A 22,450-nucleotide genomic window follows, 5' to 3' on the forward strand; every position below is an offset into this window, starting at 1 on the left:
TAGCTGCATCCTCATAACTTTCTGGTTCAATAACACACATGTTGCATTGAGCCATGATGTCATTGATACTTCTCCATTTCTTCGGTGTATCATCATAAGTTGGAGATCTCTCAAGCACATTCTCACTTTGAGAAACATTGTATTCTTCAAACTGAGAATTTTCATCAACCTCACAGATTTCATTAGCATTCTTATGTTCAGTGATAACTGGAAATGTCACTCCAGTATCTATATTGCAGTTCCAATCCCAAGGTTTATTCTCATCAAATGTGACATCCCTTGAGAGAACAATCTTCCTTGAAATGGGATCAAACAATTTGTAGCCTTTCTCACTTGAACCATAGCCTACAAAGATACACTTGTGACTGTTTTCTTCCAATTTATGTCTGAGATTGGAAGGGATATGCACATAACATAGTGAGCCAAATATCTTCAAATGAGCTATTCCAGGTTTTCTGCCACTGTAAGCTTCAAATGGGGTTGACTTCTTCAAAGCTTTGGTAGGACACCTATTGATCAAATAGACTGCAGTATTCACTGCTTCTGCCCAAAATGCATATGGAAGGTTTTTTTCATGTAGCATTGACTTTGCCATCTCCACCACAGTCCTATTCTTTCTTTCGGACACTCTATTTTGTTGAGGAGTGTAGGCCATAGTCAATTGTCTCTGAATTCCTTGTCCATTACAATATTTGTCAAACTCTGCAGAAAGGAATTCTCCTCCTCGATCACTCCTGAGACATTTAACCTTATATCCACATTGTAACTCGGTCATTGCCTTGAACTTTTTGAAACATTCAAACGCTTCAGACTTGTTTCTCAAAAAATACACCCATGACATCCTTGTGCAGTCATCAGTAAACAACAGAAAATATTTTTTTCCAGAATGAGACTCTACTTGCATTGGACCACAGATATCAGTATGGATCAACTCCAGTGGATCTTTAGCTCTCCAAGTCGATTGAGAAGGGAATGAGTCTCTGTGTTGTTTACCCAACATGCAACCTTCACACACACTTTGGGACATTTCTAGTTTAGGTAATCCATGCACCAACCCATGTTCCTCAAGTACCTTGAGACTTCTCTCATTCAAATGACCCAACCTCTTATGCCATATCTGAGAACAATGTGTGATACCTGCCCTTAGTGCATACTGTGTTGCAGGTAACATTGTCAAAGGAAAACATCGATTGTTGGTCATATGTACCCTCACTACTAAATTGTCCAGTGACCATCCATAAAAAATATTCACTACATCACCTCCAAACAACAAATAATAACCGTTTTCCATCATTTGTCCTACACTTAGAAGGTTTTCCTCAAGTCCAGGAACAAGCATTACTTCTTGTATATGTTTTCTTCCCAATTTAGTTTCAATCACCAAGGTTCCCTTTCCTGCCACTTGACAAATTTCTCCAGTTCCCATTTTTACTTTGGAGGTCAAATCTCTCTGAACATTGACCAATAATCTCTCATCTCCTGTCATGTGGTTACTACAACCACTATCAATGTACCATGAGTTATTGACTTGCACATCGGTCACTGCATTGCAGGCATAAAACAATGATCCTATTTCTCCCATTTGCTTCACATAATTAACCTTCTGCACTCCTTTATTCTCATGACAGTCTCTCATAGAATGACCTGGCTTACCACAGCCTGTGCACTTTGGTTTACCTTCATACCAACATTTCCCATAGTGCAACCTGTCACACCACTTACAATCACCCTGAGCATTGTTTTGCTTCTAGACATAATTAGGCCTATGATCCCAATTCCTTTGAGTATTGTTTTGTCTCTGAGGATAATTGGGTTTGTGATCCCAATTCCTTTGAGTATTACTCTGCTTCTGAACATGGTTTGGTTTATAATCCCAATTTTTCCCCCTTGATTTCCAACTCTCTTGAGACCTTTGATTCCCAGAAAATCCACCATTTTTGACACCATTAGATGCTACATTTAGACTTGCAAATGCCCTCTCAGTCGAAGACTCAGTATGTAAATCAAGCCTCTGTTCGAATCCTTTTAGAGAAGCTACAACCTCTTGCACCTCAATAATTTCAAGATCTCTAGAATGCTCAATTACAGAACAAATTGCATCATATGTTTTCGGAAGACTAATAAGTAATTTCTGCACAATTCTCTCCCTAGATAGCTCTTCTCCATAACTTTTCATTTGATTAATGATATCAAACAATCTAGAGAGATACACAGATAATGATTCACTATCCTTCATACGAGTATATTCAAAATCTCTACGTAAACCTTGCAGTTTTACATTTCTTACTTGTTTATCTCCTCAGAATTCACCCTTTAGAACATCCCAAGCTCCTTTGGATGTCTCTTCATTCACGATTCTGGGAAAAATCTGATCCGATACTGCACCTTGTATCATTCCAAGCGCACGAGCATCCTTCATCAGGATCTCACTGAACGACACTCCATCCGTCGTCTCCTTCTTCGTCTCATCGACCACAGCTTTCTCAGACTTCGGATCTGGTGGTTCAAACCCATTTTCTACCAGCTCCCATAAACCATACGATTTCAGTATAGTTGTCATACGAATCCTCCAAAATTCATAGTTCTCTCCATTGAAGACGGGAGCTCTAAGCTCGACATTGCCGGACCCAGCCATATGAGACTTGGATACACGAAATCACAATTTCCAGATTCGATTGAAGCTCAAAGATGTAGCTCAATCGCACAGATTTCACGCCCAGATTAGACGATGAAACCAGGCTCTGAGGCCATGTTAGTGTTTGTGTGTGTGTTTTCAGTATGTGTTTCAATGGAGGTTGTCTTCAAAGATGGAGAGAGTTTCAGAGAGAAGAAGTTGCAAAGATGTCTCTTCGAATTTCATTAAGATTTTACATAATACAATCTAACCGTTATATGAAGAAAGGAAGGGAGATCCTTCACTCTTCAACATATAACACAATCTTAGCCATTCATTGCTATCACCCTATGAGATGATGCCACTTGGCTTATTCTATTACTTAGACTAGATACAAGATTAAAATGCCATGTGGACTATGATCCAATGACTCACATTCAAACTGAAACAAAACATAGAAACCTGATTCTTGCTGCCAAGCTTCAGCTAAAGGATTATACACCAACAACCAGTACCATTGCCAAGTAATGAGTGCATCCTTCCATGGATATGAAAATTTTCTTGTTCTAAATTGAAATGTGCATAACATGCTTCAAGTTTAAATGGGGCTTTTATAACCGTGAAGGATAAACCTCAGCCGCTTCTTTTGAGTTCATGCATTAGCTAGTGGAATCCACAATCAGTTTACCAAAGAACCTGACATCTTCCTTGAATGGCGGAATATAAATCTCAACTTTCGAGGTATTTGAAATTTATTAGTGGAAGTCACTTTTGGTGGAGCGGTGTCCTAATTCAGATTTGATGATATTCGAACATGTAAGCAAGAGATATATACCTACAAATCAGAGATATATCCTAGTTAGCATCTCTAGTTAAGTGACACAGTGATATGTGATTTGTGAGAAGAAACTTTCTCATTGTGTCAATTTAATGAATAGTTCAACATTGTTAGCACAACTTCACCTTAAATATAGGATTGAAACAAAAAAACAAACGAATTTTAAGATTTTTTTCATAATTGACAAATTGGTTATCTACAATTACGAAATAGGAGAAATTAGTATCCATCACTCCACCTTAACAATCTTTTGCTATACATCTAGGGTATTCTAACTTTTGATTAAAGTTTTTGAACTTTTAATTAAGGTGTTTTAATTTGAAGCCACAATAGCATAAGTGAATTTAAGCTATCTACAGGTCTTTTTTTATATATTTAAACTCAAAATGCTATATATTTATATCTTTTTTTTTAATTTATTAAATTAAGGGAAGTAGGAGCAGTTGAAACTATTACAATAATTTAGCAAAGGGGAAAGTTTCAAACTCATTGAATCATTCATATATGTTTGAATATGGATAACATATTAATTTCTTTATATGGGTCCATTGGATTCGTTTGATTCATGCTCGAGCAGGATGGTGAAAAATTATCATGTCCAGTTCTTTAGGGGGATGGATCTAGAATAATTTACCTATCCTAATAACAAAAAAACATGACTTGAACGATCTTGTGTTAGCTAAAATGGTTAAAGGGATGGGTCATAATTATTACGGAGAGCTCGCATGGCCAAACGATCTTTTACATATTTTTCAGTAGTAATTTTAGGTACTTCTGCATGTAACGTAGGCTTAGCGGTAAAGCATATACTCGAGGGTGGATGCAGGGCGGCCGATTTTAAATTAGACTCCCCATTCATTAGATAGAGAAGATCACCAAGATTCGTGACCGCTGCCGCACTTATTCCAAGTCAATGAGCATTCTCAATAGTCAATATTATGCCCTAAAGAGGACTCGAATCTCCATGCTCTTTAGCACAAGATTCTGAGTCTCGCAAGTCTACCATTTCACCACCAAGGCATGTTAAAAGTGAATCGTATTCCACGAATGAAACATATTCGGTACGATGTATGGGCATAGGTGAAAACCCAACATCCTATCCACTAGCTAGGATGTTAGACCATATGCGCTGTATTTTGATTTCTCAATTTGCCCTTATGGAGCATTTTTTTTTTTAGGAATTATTAGTATTAATTTATAGGTGAACTGTCAATTTAGTTCCTAAATTATCACCTGAGTGAAAATTAGGTCCCTAAAATTATTTTTTTTTTCCAGAAAAATCAGTCCTTGAATTATAATACAAATCTGCCAATTACGTCTCTAATGTTAAATTTGAAGCTACTACATTCAATTTTCAGTTAATTTAAGTCACGTTACTTACATGTGATACACGTTGAATGGTAGATTGGCAAATTTTCATAGAGAAATAGTATATGGAGTTAACTTTGGAGGGTAAATTAGATGTTATATTCACAACCTATATGAAATGTAAGAGATTATACGCGAGAAAAGAACGGTTTACACTCTAAAATGTATCAAGTGACTTAAGTTGACGAAAAATTGGTTAAAATAGCTTTGAATATAATAGTATTGATGAAATTAGCAATTTTTAATGAATTTAGGGACTTATTTTACCGAAAAAAATAATTTAGGCATGTAATTTTCACTGAGGTGATAATTCAAGGACTAAATCAACACTTCACCATTTATTTATTATCAAACTCATTGCCCTTATTTTAGTAAATATCAAAACAAACTTTACACTTTTTATCTCTTTACTGATATGTTTGACTTTTAATGTGGTTCTTGATTTCAAAATCTGATTTATTTTTTATTTTTTATTTTTATTTATGTTGACACTTCATAGTTTTATCTGTAGTGCGTGGGTATGTGGATCGGGTAAGTCGCATACAAATTGGCAATGAAATCAAATGGGAAGCTGAAACTATAACCATGCATCGACCTTTTTGGAAGATATGAAAACCATTCCAGCAGTGCAAGAAGCCAAGCGAAGATGCGTAAAGAAGTGGTAAATTTCTGTGCTACTCATGGAATCGACCCGAAGATCAAAATAATTCCATTTCATTATACAACTGAAGCCTGAATAAGTTCATATGGATCGTTGGAACTCAAACCATCAATGAAAATCGTTTAATAGTTAGGCGGTGAGCGATTAGTCCTGTAAACTTTTATCTGGGATTTGATTATCTTAAATGCAATTTATCTGTGATTGATGTTCTGTATCATGATGAAACACAATTAATTGAAAATTCGAGCACACATAACTAACGGAAGTATAAACATATTACAAAACTAGGAATTATTGAAAACAAAGTAGTACTACAAAATTACAAATTCGCCGAGACGGCTACATAATCTAAAGAATTACATTGTGACTAACTTCTTATTCAGTTACAGAGTATTATGTATACAAAAAACTAGTCTAGCCCTAATAGGCAACAAAACGAAACCCTAATACTAACACGGCCCAAAAAACTATAACATTAAAATGAACCTAAATTTTCGAACACAATTTTTCTTACGTCAACTGTTCTTTCTGATCCGCCCGGAAGACAAAAAATTGTTCTCCAAGATCGTGTCCTTTCTCTAGTGACAGGGTTGACTACTGAAATATCATTCATGTAAATCTCCACCACTTTATTATCGTCGAACGTCACTTTTTCAATCTCTGCGTGTTCAGCAACAAGACCGTCTTTCCTTTTTCCCCACAGCACACAGTAAAGTCCCACAATAATGAGAAGTGCTCCAATCAAGCTGCACACAAAACCTACTTTAGATTTTTGAGGATGAACTACTCTGACAGCACCGACGAAGGGAAAATGTAAAAACAGTAAGACGGAAAGGGAAAAGGGTGTTTGTGTTCTTCAGTTTACCTGCCTAAGTGAAGTCGCTCTGCAAAAGCAATTGGCAAAAGCATTCCCAGAGTGATGACTTGAACTGGACGAACATAGCTCAAAAAACTGGTCCCTTGTGACTGATGCACCATGCTTGCAGGTAGCAGGCTATTGCCGAGATCATAGCACCCTATTGCAAAAGGATCGGATGAAGACCCGACTTTGTTACAGATTCAAATATTTCTTATATCACCCAACAAGGGAAAAATAAAAAGGAATTATTCAGTAAAAATGTGCAGAGAAGGCAAATATGACCTAACGATTTTTTACATGACCAGTTACCTTGATCCGAAATAATACGAAAATAACGAGTTTCGGGGTTAACACGTTAACTACTTGGGTCGTTATTGGGTCAAGGTTCTTAACAGGTTTATTCACGGGTAACACGTTTAAATCCTATAAGAAAAAAGTTAGTTTGATAATTTTAAACTACTAAAAAAAGCTTACTACAATAGCTAGCCATAGGATTTAATCCCACATAAGTGAGATTATAAAATTCCAAAGTACATTAAAATACCAAAGCACATTAAAAATTCATAATAATTAATTTACAAGTGTGTACTTCTAAAACCCTATAAGTCTCGTGAACCTTGTTTTTAGGGGTGTTCAAAATAAATAAATATTCATAATAATTAATGTAAGTGAAAAATGTGGAAAGAATATACACACGCTCGTGATTGCATCCTCTACGCTTAAATGATGATTACATCGTCATTTAAGTTTTTAAAACCCTCCAAACCAGCATAAATAGTATTTATTGATTGAGTGCAAAATTAATAAAAAAAATCATAATAATGAATGTAGAAGTGTGAAAAATATACAAACACTCATAATCACAAGCTTTACAACTTTCTTAAAGATATACAAACACTCCAAAATTCGAACCACAATTCATAAACCCTAGATTCATATTTAATCGTCAATTGTCGTTTACGCTCCATTCATAAACCCTAGAAGTGTGAAATAGACATAATTTTAATATTAAATTTAAAAAAAACTAACGTGCGTGCATCCTCACATATACTTTTATGAAACTTATTACACTGTTTATAAAACTTAACGTAACAACATTGTTTATGAAAACTTAACAGTACTACATTGTTTATGAAACTTAACGGTACTATACACTATTTATGAAACTCAACGTAACTACATTGTTTATGAAACTTACTACACTGTTTATGAACCTTAACAGTACTACACTGTTTATGAAACTTAACGGTACTACACTATTTATGAACCTTAACGGTACTACACTGTTTATGAAACTTACTACACTGTTTACAGGGCCATCTCTGAGATTTTGGGAGCCCTGTTCGAAATTTGTAAATGGGCCTTTACTTAAGATAGTTTTTTTTTTTTAAAAAAAAAAGGTAGGACAATGTATTGACGTTAGAAATTAATCACTTAAATCAAAACAAAGTTTAGCACTCACTGATTGCAAATTTAAAAATGTCATTTATAATAAGTAAAAAGAGCTACAAACATAACATTCACTAAATAATAAAGTTCAATATTAAACAACCAAACAAGAAAAAAAAACTTCAAAAACTCTAACTTTAAAGTTTTACTTGAATAATATATAACATTATTATATAATAAAATAAAATAAAATACCGTTTTCAAGGTATTATTGCCATTAAAAAGATCTCAATGTACTCCAAAGTTTTATATTTAGAAAGGAAAAAAAAATTAAGAAGTGCACGATTAAATTTTAAAGTGCTACCAACAACAATTTTAAAATACAAAACATTATTACATAACAAAAGCAATTTTTAAATATAGAAAGTTATTACATATAAATATTAGATGACAACAATTTTGGGGGCCCCTTCAAATTTGGCCCATGTGCAACTGCACCTTTTGCTCCCCCTCAACGCCCTCTCTGACTGTTTATGAAACTTAACTGTAACATCCCACATCGACCAATGAAGAGGGAGTGATGTGCCTTATATGTACATGCCCACCTCCATAAAGCAAAAGGCATTTTGGGGACTCACTGAGTTCGGGCGAGAGCCTTCCTAGGATGGGTAACCCACTAGGAAGTTATCGTGTGAGTTCCTAGAAACAAAACCATGTGGGCTTGGCCGGGGCCCAAATCGGACAATATTGTGGTACGGCAGAGTCGAGACTGGGATGTAATAGGCCCAATTGGGGAGAGGGGTGGGTGGCAGAGAAGGAAGAGGTGGGTCTGGGGGAGGAGGAAGAGAGGATGTGGGGAATGATGGAGTTGTTGGTGTGGGTGGGGAAGGGGTCAGGGGAGGAGGAGGTGGTGGCGGGTGGAGATGTTGGCGTGGGTGGGGAAGGGGTCGGGGAAGATGGGTGTGAGTTTTTTGGTTTTTGTTTTTAAGGTAAATTATTATTTTAATAATTTTTTAATATAAAATGGGCCCCGTCTCAAGTCCCATCAACATTTAACAGATGAATTAATAGACAATAGTTGATGTCGTTTTATGTAATTTATCCTTAAAATGTAGAATTAGTAGTAGAATTTAGAAGCTTGTCAAGCTGAAAAATGTGTAGTATTTAATTAAGAATTTTACTTAGATTTTGACAATAGAGAGAGAGAGAGAGAGAGAGAGAGAGAGAGAGAGAGAGAGAGAGAGAGAGAGCGAGAGAGAAGTAAAAAACAGGGCTAAAAGTAAGAGCCCAAACAAACATATTCAATAATAAATCTAGACCGGGACATTCCAAGTTGATCCTCATGGAGAGAAGTCACCATTTCAAGTGTGGTTCTCATGTCTTTGCTTCAATACAAAATTAAAAAAAAATGAATATTTATAAAGTATTTGTTGAACATGAATCCAAAAGTGTGATTACGTATTCTTGTTTGTGATTTGGTGGACATAATCTTGTATTATTTATAGAACTTCTCAAAACTAAACTAAAATAACTCACACTATTTCTGGAACTACTGCAAAATAACTCATATTATTTCTAAAACTATAGCAAAATAACCTACACTATTTCTGGAACTGAACCAAAATAACTCACACTATTTCTGAATTGGAATGAAATAAAAACTATTTATGAAACTATAGGAAAATAACAACACTATTTATGTAATTGAACCAATATAACTCACACTATTTCTGAAACTATTGCAAAATGACTCATACTATTTATGAAACTGCAGCAAAATAACTCACATTATTTCTGGAACTAAACCAAAATAACCCATACTATTTATAGAACTACAGCAAAATAACTCACACTATTTATGAAACAAAACCAAAATAACTCATACTATTTCTGGAATTACAACAAAATAACTAACACTATTTCTAAAACTGAATCAAAATAATCCACACTATTTTTGAAACTGAGCTAAAATAACCACACTATTTCTAGAAGTGAACAAAATAAATACTATTCTTAGAAATACAACAAAGTAACTCACACTATTTTTGAACTTGAACCAAAATAAAACAGACTATTTCTAAAACTACCGCAAAATTACATTCCAAGTTATTCTTACCATTTCAAAATTTGTAAAATGCCACGATTTTCATTTGCGCATTCCAAAACGATTAGTAGTAGCTTTTTTGTGATGACGTGGCTACCACATGTGTGCCACATGGCTAAACAATTAATACAAAATTTAAAATATTAAAATAATTAATTAAAAAAAAGTTATATTAAAAAATAAAAAAAAAACAAAAAAAACCTAGAAGTCGTCTTCCCCACCCATCACCCCCCTTTCTCCCATCCATCATCACCCACCCCTAAAAATCCCACCCGAGCCCACCCCCATAACCCTTCCCAAAAATCCCCTTCTCAGTCCTCTCCTCATCACTATTTTTTATAGCTTCTTCCTCCGCTCTTCTTCTTCTTTCTCTCATCTCTCTTTCTCTTTCTCGGAGATGAGCTTCTCCGCAAAGCCTCAAACCCTAACCCTAATCTCATGCACTCCTCTCTCTCTCCTTCTTCCTCTTCCTATCACCGATCGATTCGTAGAGACGCTTATCGGTGATCTCTGCTCTCACAAAAAACGTAGGAGCTTGGATGGAGGGGGTGGGTTTGGGTGAGATTTTTGAAATGGGTGATGGGGGATTTTTGGGAGGGGTGATGAGGATGGGAGAAGGGGGTGTGCTTGGGTGGGACTTTTGGGGTGGGTGATGATGGATGGGAGAAGGGTGATGGTGGGGAAGAGGAAGAAGAAATCTGGGTTTCTAGTTTTTTTTTTTTTTTTTTTATTTTTATTTTTAAGAACAAATTTGGGTATCTGGGTGGGGTGGGGGGGATGCGAGGAAGGAAAAAGGATCGGCAAGGGGAGGTGAAGAGAGTGGAAGAGAAGGGTGGGTTGGGGGATGAGGGTGGGGGGGGGTTTGCGGGGAAGGGGAAGGGATGGGTGGGGAAAACGACTTCTAGTTTTTTTTTATTTTTTTATATTTTTTTAAGAACAAATCTGGGTATCTAGGTGGGGTGGGGTGTGGGGGTTGCGGGGAAGGAGAAGGGATCGGCTAGGGGAGGTGAAGAGAGTGGAGGAGAAGGGTGGGTTGAGGGGGGTTGCGGGGAAGGGGAAGGGATGGGTGGGGAAGACAACTTCTAGTTTTTTCTTCTTTTTTTTAATATAACTTTTTTTAGTTAATTTTTTTTATTAATTGTTTAGCCACGTGGCACACATGTGGCAACCACATCGTCACAAATGGGAATCCTATATTTGCCACGTCATCACTTAACGGTTAATTTAACAAATTTTTTAACGGTTGTATGAAATTGAAATAAAATGATAAGTAAATGTATGAAAGTGAAATGTTTTAAAGATGTTGTATGAGGTTGTAATAGACCTCAAACCTAAGGGTACTATATAATTTACCCTTTATTTTTCTTTCTAGTTTTATGGATATGGGTGCAAGGAATTTGGATTTTTGGTTTTTTCCAATTCCATGGACATGGATTCAATAATTTGGAAAAAATTTCTTCTCAAAGTCTGGTTATTTTCCAAATCTGAATCTAATTTGGACAAGGAAATTCAAAAACTGATATATGCACCAAGAATGAATGAAAAAAACCCAGAAAATGAAAGGTTTCAAACCTGTGCCTCCTTGTTCTTCAGCCATTCTTTCTCCCGTTGAAAGAAATAAAAGGACAAAAAAGGCATGTTAAATCCAGCCACATGATCTCATAAAATAAAAAGATCTGATGGCTGAGCTCATCATCCCCATTTTGTGGCTAAAATGGGGATCCCACTCCTTAAAGAACCTACACTAAAGGCTAATTTTCTTCTGTTGGGGTAATTTTGGAAACTTATTTTTGTCCATGTTGGGCTCTATAATCTAGCCCATGTAGAATTGGGAGCCTCTGTCCTTATGGTTAATTTTAGGGAGTTTTAACGAAACACATCCGGTACTGTTTACTTTTAATGAAAATGACATTTTTACTCTAAAAAGTCACTCATGGTACTATTCACTTACAACACTTTTTTGTCATTTTGATTAAAACTCAAAGTTTTCAAGCCATTTTTATTAGTTTTTCTTTAATTTCAAGGTGCTTTTGGTTAAAGAAAATTATAGGGTGGTTTTTTTTATTAATGTAGTCTTGATCTAAGAAAAAAAAACAAAAACTAAAGGAACTATTCAGTAATAATGTGCAATGAAGGCAAATATGATTTGGCAATTTCTTACACGACCATTTAACCCGATCTAAAATGACAAGAAAATAACACGTTTTGGGTCAACACGTTAACTAACAGGGTTAGGTTTAGGGTTTAGGTTCTTAACGGGTTTACCCCATTTCAACGCGATAAGAAAAAAGTTAGTTTGATAATTTTAAACTACTAAAAAAAACCTTACTACAATAGCCATAGTATTTAATCTCACATAAGTGAGAATAAAAATTCCAAATCACATAAAAATTCATAATAATTAATTTATAAGTGTGAAAAATATGAATAATTAATTTACAAGTGTGAAAAAATATGCAAACGCTCGTGATCGCATTATCTACACTTTGGTAATGGGTACATCGTCGTTCGAATTTTTAAAACACTACAAACCATTGTGAACAATGTTTTTAGGGGGAGATCAAAATAAATAAAAAATTATAATAATTAATGTAAAAGTGTGAAAAATGTGAAAAGAATATACAAACATTCACAATTGCATCATCTACGCTTAGATGATGATTACTTACATCGTAGTTAGGTTTTTTAAAATCCTTCAATCCCTCATGAATAGTTTTTTGTTTAAGTGCATAATTAATGTAGAAGTGTGAAAAATGAAAAAATAAAATAAAATATACAATCACTCATAATGACAAGCTTTACAACTTTCATGAAGGGTTTAACTCTGAAATTTGACACCAAAATTCATAAATCTAGATTTATATTTAATCGGCAATTGTTGTTTACATTGTATGTATTCTTCTCATCGGATTTTGTTTTTCAGATTTTCTTTTTTGAAAACATAATTTTTTAGCGGATTCAGAAAAATGAACAGTTCGGATCGTTGAAATCACATTCTGATGTTTACGGTTAACTGAAATATGAGTCGATCTTATATAGTTTCTAGAGATTTTATAAACTCCGAGCAAGATTTTTACTAACCGTAAAAATTTAAACATGATATCAACGATCCAAACCGTTATCTTTCAACATCCACTAAAAGATCATGTTTTCAGAAAAGAAAATCTGAAAACAAAAACAAAAACGAAATTCAGTGAGAAGAATGGAGCGTAAACATAAACGACAATCAACAGTTTTATTTAAATATATGGATTATGGAATTATGGTGGCGAATTTTGTAGTTGACCTCTTCACAAAAGTTGTAGAGCTTGTCATTACAAGCGTTTGTATATTTTCCTTATATTTTTCACACTTCTAAATTTATTAAAAAACCTTACTACAACAATAGCTGTAGGATTAAATCTCACTTATGTGAGATTAAATCCTTACTGTTGGATTTTTTTATCTCACTTATGTTTTTAGTATTATGTTGTTCATTTGATTATTTATTAATAAAAATATATTCTCTTTAACAGGTAACGGGTCGAGTGTTACCCTTTAATATTGACGGGTCGAGTTATATTACCCGTTCTTCATTTTAATGGGTGTTATACAATATGATCCGTTAAGATATCGGATATTTAACGAAAACGACACAAACACATAAACACAACACAAATGCTAGGTCTCCCAGATATATGAAAAAAGCACTCACACAATAGATGGTTGTTAAAAGCTGCAGGTTCCACTCCAGTCTCCATGAGTTCGGATCTCTTACAAAAAAACATGGCAAGGAAAGATGATTGCAACCATGCGAAAAAGCATATCATGGTGGTTAGTGACAATGGAGCAGGGTAGACCTTGGAGACAGCGGCCTGTGAAGCAAGAAAGCCAAAGTTGGACAAATAATCTACATTATATTTGTATAACAGTCATCTTGAATCGTGTAAATAATCACCTGGAGGATTGGCCATGCACTCCACGCAATGTGACTCGTTAGAATAAGGGTAGAACCTTGATCCAGTTTTGCTTAACATGCCTCATCTCACTGGCAGTCCCCTCAGTGTTCAAAACATTTATCAGTGGCTTCTCAAAGAAACCTTTAAATAGGTATCCTTCCCAAACGTGAAAACAAGAGAACCACCGATGCAAAAAAGCGTACCGTCCACCTTAACTTGACCTCGAGCACTTCTAATCTTCAATTTCTCCATCCTGAAAAAGAGTAAGAAAATTACAGAACAGGAAAAAGAACTTTTATTTTCCCCTCTGATGGTTAAGCAGTGATAGAGCAGCGAATATACCCGAGAAGAACCGCCGTTAGAAACGTCAAAGCAGGGATAACATTACTCAAGGCACATGCAACAGTTGGAGAAGTGTATACTAAACCAGCATAGTACACATTCAGATGGACGGTAGTTCCAATTGATGCAAGCACGGAAATCTTTGCAGCTATCAAAAATAAGAGCAAAGGCCTCTGCTTCCTGCTCAGCGCATCCATTACCAAATTAGCTTTCGCTGTTTCTTGTACAAGAAGGAATTCCGAAAAGAGGCAAGAATGCTTACCTTTCAAGTACATAAGCAAATGGTCCTACAAAAACCATGGGTAGAACATGTCCGTAAACCATGGAGACGATTGGATGGAGTCCTTTCTGAAGGGAAAGTTTTATGACGACGTTTGATCCACCATATACCAGCTGAACCAGTACCATTGCCAAGTAATGAGTGCATCCTTCCATCGATATCAAATTTCTTGTGCTTAAAGTTATAATGGGGTTTATATAATTGTGAAGGATCAACCCCATCCACTTTTTTCTGAGTTCATACATGACAACAACCCTTCTAATAGTTTTAGCTAGTGGAATCACAATCACTTTGCAATATGCTAAAAGAACCGTGACACACCTTGTTTTAATTAATTAGTGGAAATTACTTTTAGTGAACTGGTTTTCTCCAAATTTTGGGGAGACTCTAACATGTCATATACCCCCGAATTGGAGATATCATGAAACCAGGCGATATAACCACAAATAGGAGATATATCTTAATCTCTCTCATTACATGACACATTAACACGTGACAAGAAACTTTCATATTGTGCCAATTAAATGAATAGTTCAATATTGTCATCACAAATTCACAATTCTCACTTTAAACAAAGTATTGAAACAAAAAATTCGGCTTTTGAAAGGAACATATCCTAACGTAGTTCAATTTCCTTTTCATAATGGAGAAAATGGTAATCTACAATTAAGAAATATAATATCGTATCCCTTTGTTAAGTGAGCGTAGGACGTGCTCCTTTGAGTATTCTGAGTCCTCGCAATTAGGACTAGTTTAAAATAAAATATTGCTGGTATAGATCACCAATTCAAAAATACAAGTTTATTGCAAAACATATGCTCATGGAATCGACCAGATGATCAAAATAATTCATATGAAAGCATGAAAGCAAAGAAGGATAAGAAAGAAATTTCTGTGATTGATTTTCTGGATCATGATAAAACTCAACTTTTCTTACATCAACCGTTTTTTATGATCCAACGGCGAAAAAGAAATGTGTCTTCATGATCTCGTCTTTTCTCCACTGACCGGATTGGTTACTGAAATTTCATTCATGGAACTCTCTACAACTTTGTTATCGTCTATCGTCATTTTTCCAATCTCTGCGTGTTCAGCAACCAGACTGTCTTTCCTCTTTCCCCACAGAACGCTGTAAAGGCCGGCAATAATGAGAAGTGCTCCAATCAAGCTGCACACAAAACCTACATCAGATTTTTTAGGACACTGACGAAGGAAATAGTCCTATGTGAAAGTAGTTAGATGGAAAAGGGATGAAAGTGTTTGTGTGCTTCGGTTTACCTGCCAAAGTGAAGTCGCTCCGCGAAAGCAATTGCCGAAAACACTGCCACTATAACGGCTTGAAGTGGACTAAACATTGCTGAAAAAACTGGTCCCTTGTGACTGATGCACCATGTTTGCAGGCAATAGACTAATGCTGTGGTCAGAACTCCCTATTGCAAAATGGTCGGATGAAGACTCGAAGTTTTTACAGATTCAAGCATTTCATTTCCCAACAAGGACAAAGTAAATTACGGAATTATGTTTTAAAGATATGCATAAAACACATATGTTGGTAAAGATTATACAAAAATATGTCTCACAACAGCAAATACATCGTTATGTCCTATTCACAATTTCTGTCATTGAGCAGATCTTATAAGATAAGTAAGATATATGGAAGAAAACGCTCACAAAGTAGACGATGGTTAACAGCTCAAGGTTCCACTCCAGTTTCCATGAGCTTGGATTCCTAGCGAAAAACAGGGCAAGGAAAGAAGATTGCAGCGATGCAGAAAAGCATACCATGGTGGTTAGTGACAATGGAGCAGGGTAGACTTTGGAGATCACAGCCTGTGCAGCCAGAAAACCAGAGTTGGGCAGATAAAACGTAATTTTTACATTATATTTGTATGGAGAGCATCATCTTGAATCGAGTATACAATTACCTGGAGGATTAGCCATGCACTCCATGCAGTGTAACTCGTCAGAATCAGCACAGAACCCTTGATCCAGTTTTCTTTGACATGCCGAATCTTGCCTACAGACTCAGCGTTGAAACCATGTATCAGTGGCTTCTCAAAAAAACCTTTATATAGGTATCCTCCTTTCCAGAAGGTGAAAATAAGAGAACCGCCAAGGCAAAGAAGGGTCCCGACCACCTTAGCTTGACCTCGAGTGCTTCTAATGTTCAATTTCTCCATCCTGAATAAAAAGTAAGCAAATTGCAGAACAGAAAAAATAACATTACTCAACAACTACAGTGGATGTGAGAAGAGAATATACCTGAGAAGAACTGCCACTAGAAACGTCAAAGCAGGGATAACATTACTCAAGGCACATCCAACCGTTGCAGAAGTGTATGCTAAACCAGCATAGTACAGATTAAGATGGATGGTAGTCCCGAGTGATGCAAGAGCAAAAATCTTTGCAGCTACCGAAAATGAGAGCGAAGGCCTCTGCTTCCTGTTCAGCCACATCCATTACCGAGTTAGTTTTCGCTGTTTCTTGTACAAGAAGAAAGTCTGACAAGAGGCAAGAATCCCTACCTTTCAAGCACATAAGCAAATGGTCCTACCAAAACCATGGCAAGAACATGCCTGTAAACCACGAAGACAATCTGATTGAGTCCTTCCTGAAGGGATAGTTTCATAAGTACGTTTGATCCGCCGTATATCAGCTGAACCAGTATCATTGCCGAGTAATAATTAGTGCTTCCTCCCATGGATATCAAACCTTCTTGTGCTAAATTTTCACTTGCTTCAAGTTTTAATGGATTTTGCTTTTATAATTTGTGAAGGATTTTTAAAGGTTCATGCTTTACAAATGACAAGTCCATCTAATATTTCGTCGAATTTTTAGATAGTGGAAAACATGATCAGTTTCCCAATATGCCAATAATCAAATCTTACTTTTATGGTGCAACCTAAAAAAGGGCATTTTTCGGTGGTGGAAATATTCTTTTTATGAGACTGTTATAACTTATACGGAATAGAAAAACATGGAGCTCCCATACTGCAATTCATGATGCACTAACTAAACAAAAAAATAGGAATTCGATTGGTTATGGGAGCAGTTCATCCCCTTCCGATTCCATTTTGCCCTATTCTTAACTTCGCCATTCATGACTTTAATAATTCCGAGTAGAATAATATTTGGCTGCTCAAAGAAATGAGGAGGAGGTCCTACTCAGAATTGTTCGTACCGATTTATAGAACTTCGTATTTATGATCAAAACCGTTCATATTATAAATCACTTTACAAAAATCGCATATATATATAACCAATTATAACTAAGGTCGTTGGTCATCTAACTGTACAACACCTAATGAACATATCGGTAAGGCATTACAAACCTTAGTTTTACCAATTTGTTCATCAAATGTGTACAGTTAGATAACTAAACAACCTTAGTTTTAATTCATTTTTTGCATATAAGATCTTTACAAAGTCATCCATAATATAAAGAATTCTGATCATAAGCACAAAACTCTGTGATTCGAACGCAAAAAATTTGTCATCGATGTACATGTGGTGTTGTCCAGACTAGGCTCAAAGAAAAAATCAAAAGTATGTCATCACAATACAAAAAATTCAAAAGATAATACGTGGTAATGACTAGTTTACTACATTCTTGCTGTCTTGATAACCAAACACCTACCCAAGTCAAATCATTACCAATTTTCCAAATGATTTTGTAGCAATTGGACTAAATTTGTTCATGTGTATTTGTTTGGACCCGAATTTACATCATCGGCCCGTGCAAGCAAGATAGTTGAGTGAGCATAGTTTCACACCATTAGATGAAAAGTGAAGATAATTCATTTTATTATTATTAAAGGATAATGTTATGGTGTTTTATCATAATTATCTTTTAATAGTAATTTATTATGAAAGATGAGATATATATTTCCAACTGGAAACATGGCAGCACAAGTCAAGCTGACTTGGGTGTTCTGGCGTGCGAATGTGTGGTGCAAACTGATTATTGTTTATTTAAAGTATAGTGGGGATCAGGATGCATGCATGGGTAAAGATTATGAAGAAGCCTAAATAGGATAGGATTGGATTGGATTGGATTTTGGTGGTGATGTGATAAGCCTAGGTTGAGATGATGGCACAACAAACCTAGGTAGACTAGGCTTTTTGTGTGATTGAAGTGAAGGTTTCTGCTGGAAATTCAGAAGCTTAGGTGGATTAGGTTTATGATGTGTTGTGATAAAGCCTGGATGGGCTTTATTTTGGAGGTCGTAGAAATTTAAAGGCCACAGATCAAATTTTATTCAACAAGTTAGAGTTGCAGTCAAACTCTATCTAGCCATGCCAAGCAAGTACATCAGCCACTATAAATAACTTCGCAGAACTAGCAGTCTTGTCATCAGGCTCTAGAACCCGAAGGCCGAGAGTGTTCCTTCCTCGGCCACAGTCGCGAGATTTAGAAGTCAGCAGTGCACCCAACACAACATCAACATATTCTACTCCTCGGCTGAGCTCGGCTGACGAATTGGCACGCCCGCACACAACCGAATGACGTAGTTAGCTTACTAATTACTCGGCCTGCACGCCATGTAGGCTTGGTAGTTTTTAGGGTCAACACTATTACATAAGTTTCACAAATTAAGTTTATATGACAAGTGATTTTTAGCTTTGTTAGTTAAAAACATTTGTTCATGCATATGAAGTTTAATGTTCAATTTTTTTCTCTGTTATTTAAAACATTTGTTTACGATGTGTTTAAATGGAGGAAATTCAATTTTCATAAAACTATAATTATAATTAAAACTCCATCATTTTAAACCCCTTCAATTGCAAATATTCTTGTTTGGATGTCATCTCAAGGACCTCCAACTCAACACACAAACTGCCATGCGCAAACCCTTGCTCTACGCGAAACCTCTCAAACATCTTGAGATTTTTTTATTTTCTTTTTCTGCCGACACATCTTCAGTTTGGATAAACAGCACTGTGAAGGCAACCGGCAAACACCTTCAGTTTGGATAAACAACATTGTTGCCGTGGAGTCAGCCGACCGCGAAACGCCTTCAGTTTGGATAAACAGCATTGCGACGAGGTCGACTGGCTATCTATCATAAGTCTCGGTCAAGAAGGATTTTCAAATCCTTATTGGCAGAGGTCATCTCATCAGCCTTCTCGGCGAAGTGAGATGTTACCAGGTTACCACATTCGGCACATTGAGAGCCGAATTTGATATTGAACTTCACAGAACTAGCAGCCTTGTCTTCAGGCTCTAGAACCCGAAGGCTGAGAGTGTTCCTTCCTCAGCCACAGTCGCGAGATTTAGAAATCAGCAGCGCACCCAACACAACATCAACATATTCTACTCCTCGGCTGAGCTCGGCTGATGAGTTGTCATGCCCGCACACAACCGAAGGACGAAGTTAGCTTACTAATTACTCGACCTGCGCGCCACGTAGGCTTGGTAGTTTTTAGGGTCAACAGTATTACATAAGTTTCACAAATTAAGTTTCTATGACAAGTGATTTTTAGCTTTGTTAGTTAAAAACATTTGTTCATGCATCTGAAGTTTAATGTTTAATTTTTTTTCTCTGTTATTTAAAATATTTGTTTACGATGTGTTTAAATGGAGGAAATTCAATTTTCATAAAACTATAATTATAATTAAAACTCCATCATTTTAAACCCCTTCAATTGCAAATATTCTTGTTTGGATGTCATCTCACCGCCATCGTCACTCCCTCCCTTGTTTTCTTTACTTTGAATTTCTTGAACTCACAAATCCAGACTATCATCGTGGGCGAGGTTCGCTTAAAAAAATAAATAAAATAGGGGGATGGCATGACGAGGGAAAGGTGTAGGAAATGATTAAAAATAGATGAAAAAGAAAACAAAGGGGAAAGGGCGACAAGAGAGAAAACGAAGGGGAAGGGTAGCAGGAAATAACATTTTCATCCAAAGCTGAACTCGAAAATTTCAGTCTATAAATCCTGCAATATTTCCCGCATGTAAAATCCCAATTTCTTCACTCATTTTTCCAAAAGATGGTGTTTGTACCATACTTGATCAATCCCGAAACTACTGAGTATCGATCAACGTTATACCGTCAAGGTCCCATAAGAGTTTCCCTCCAACTAGAAGGCCAATCACAGCGCGACACGTGTCAACATCAGAAGCCAATCATAGCGCGAAACATGTCAACATCAGAAGCCAATCACAACCCGACACGTGTCAATGTCAGAATGAAACTAGAAACTCTCTTCTATAAATAGAGATCATTCTTTCACAATATTTCCTAATGTCATTTGTACTAAATCATTCAGTAGTACTCACTAAAGGAGAGCTTGAACCTATGTACTTGTGTAAACCCTTCACAATTAATGAGAACTCCTCTACTCCGTGGACGTAGCCAATCTGGGTGAACCACGTACATCTTGTGTTTGCTTCCCTGTCTCTATCTATTTACATACTTATCCACACTTGTGACCGGAGCAATCTAGCGAAGGTCACAAACTTGACACTTTCTGTTGTACCAAAGTCCTCACTGATTTTGTGCATCAATATTTGGCGCCGTCTGTGGGAACGACACTTATTCCTACTCTCTTCAGCTTTGTCAAGCTGGTTTCCACCATTCGTACACTCTCTTTTGACCAGGCATCCCTCTCTAACATGGGGAGCGAAGAAAGCCACAACACACAGAATGACACCCCTCTTGCACCTAGTGCGAAGCAACGAAAGAAGGAAGGAAAGAGGGTTGCTCTTCAAGCTAAAGTCGATGAGCTAGAATCTCTAAGCAACAAGATAGCAATGAAGAATGAGGTCCTCCAGGATCAGTATGAAAAGCTCTTTGAGATGCTCCACGAAACTAGGCGTACTCAAACACGCAAAATCGTTACCCCTGTGGACATCAACCATCATCTGGATGCCTCCTAACAAGGAGGGTTACCTTCCTTCGACATGGGTATCCCTGATGAGGAGCGAGCTAATCATCAAAACATTGATCAACATGAGATTTCTCTCAACCCAGCTGCTTCGACCCGAAGCAGGAGAAGTGGAGGAAGACACCTCATTGCAGAAAGGTTGGAATGATCAAAAGCCGTTTATCATGACTGTCGAGACTTCCTAAAGCAACGTCAAGAGAATCCTCTCCACATAAGCTCGAAGATCAATAACCCAAGGGTTTCTGAAAGACTCGGTCCCCTCCCACGTCCCAGGTCGGCTACTAATTTGGGGAAGGGGCAACAAGTCCTAGAGAAACACGAAGGTATAGGGGACTCAGAGATGTTTCGACAGACATACCTTGAAAGTCAATACGGCGAGTCCAGGGAAAAACCACATGCTCTTGATCAAACCTTCCTACTTCCAAGAGGAGATGGAAATTTACGAAAGAAAGCTCCAGTGGTACATGACTCCACTCAAGACCCTCTTGTCCTACAGCTTCTTAAGGTAGTAAACAAGTTAAAGGCCGAACAACAAGTTGAGATACCTGATTGGAACCAACCTAGGCCTGGCCCCCTTACAATGAGGATCCTCGACACCCCACTCCAAGCAAAGACAAAGCAGAAGCTTGGCTTACAACTCTATACTGGAAAGGAGGACCCAATTGAACATCTTAACCTCTTTGAGTCCACCATGGCATACTGGATGCACATCGACGAATAGCGATGTCTTCTCTTCCCCTCCACCCTCTCTGGCGGAGCTCTAAACTGGTATTGCCGTCTTCTACCTGAGAGGGTAGACTCATTTGAGGAATTGAGGAAACTGTTTGTTTCTCAACACATTTTCCAGACTAATCGCTTGCATTCTGCAGATGACTTGTACACTATTCGCCAGAAGCCGGACGAGTTACTACGAGAGTATGCCGATCGCTTCAGCCATGAGTATTCTCACTGCGCTGAGGTAGATGACAAGACTGCCCTCTAGGCCTTCACGGCAGGCTTACATGATTGTTTCTTCAAGTACATGATCAATGCCAACACTTGGAAGACTTACTTTGAGGTGATGGCACAAGCTTACAACCATGCCTCCGCCGAGGTAAGGACATATCAAGGGAAACCCCCCCACAGCCACCCCTTATCAGTAAGTAAGGAGTGGAAGCCAGATCC

At 36.9% G+C, this 22,450-nt stretch overlaps 1 protein-coding gene and 1 pseudogene across 2 annotated transcripts; both read right to left on the bottom strand.

The window, feature by feature from the left end:
* Nucleotides 1-5,790: 5,790 nt before the first annotated feature.
* LOC103454934 (WAT1-related protein At5g64700-like) lies at nt 5,791-14,548 on the bottom strand (annotated as a pseudogene).
* A 723-nt stretch (nt 14,549-15,271) lies between these two features.
* LOC103454859 (WAT1-related protein At1g43650-like) lies at nt 15,272-17,235 on the bottom strand. Of its 2 annotated transcripts, none has more exons than XM_008394454.4 (6): nt 16,919-17,235; nt 16,656-16,835; nt 16,319-16,574; nt 16,065-16,223; nt 15,672-15,823; nt 15,272-15,574 (listed from the first exon to the last, which is right to left on the bottom strand). In XM_008394454.4, the coding sequence occupies exons 1-6, from the start codon at nt 17,092-17,094 to the stop codon at nt 15,484-15,486; spliced, it is 1,014 nt and encodes a 337-aa protein (XP_008392676.1). In that variant the 5' UTR covers nt 17,095-17,235; the 3' UTR covers nt 15,272-15,483. The 2 variants fall into 2 exon arrangements, with proteins under 2 accessions (XP_008392676.1, XP_008392675.1); XM_008394453.4 differs by having other exon boundaries at nt 15,272-15,561; nt 16,919-17,230.
* Nucleotides 17,236-22,450: the final 5,215 nt, after the last annotated feature.

This window comes from Malus domestica, chromosome 14, assembly GCF_042453785.1.
Source record: "Malus domestica chromosome 14, GDT2T_hap1".
Taxonomy (NCBI): Eukaryota; Viridiplantae; Streptophyta; class Magnoliopsida; order Rosales; family Rosaceae; genus Malus; species Malus domestica.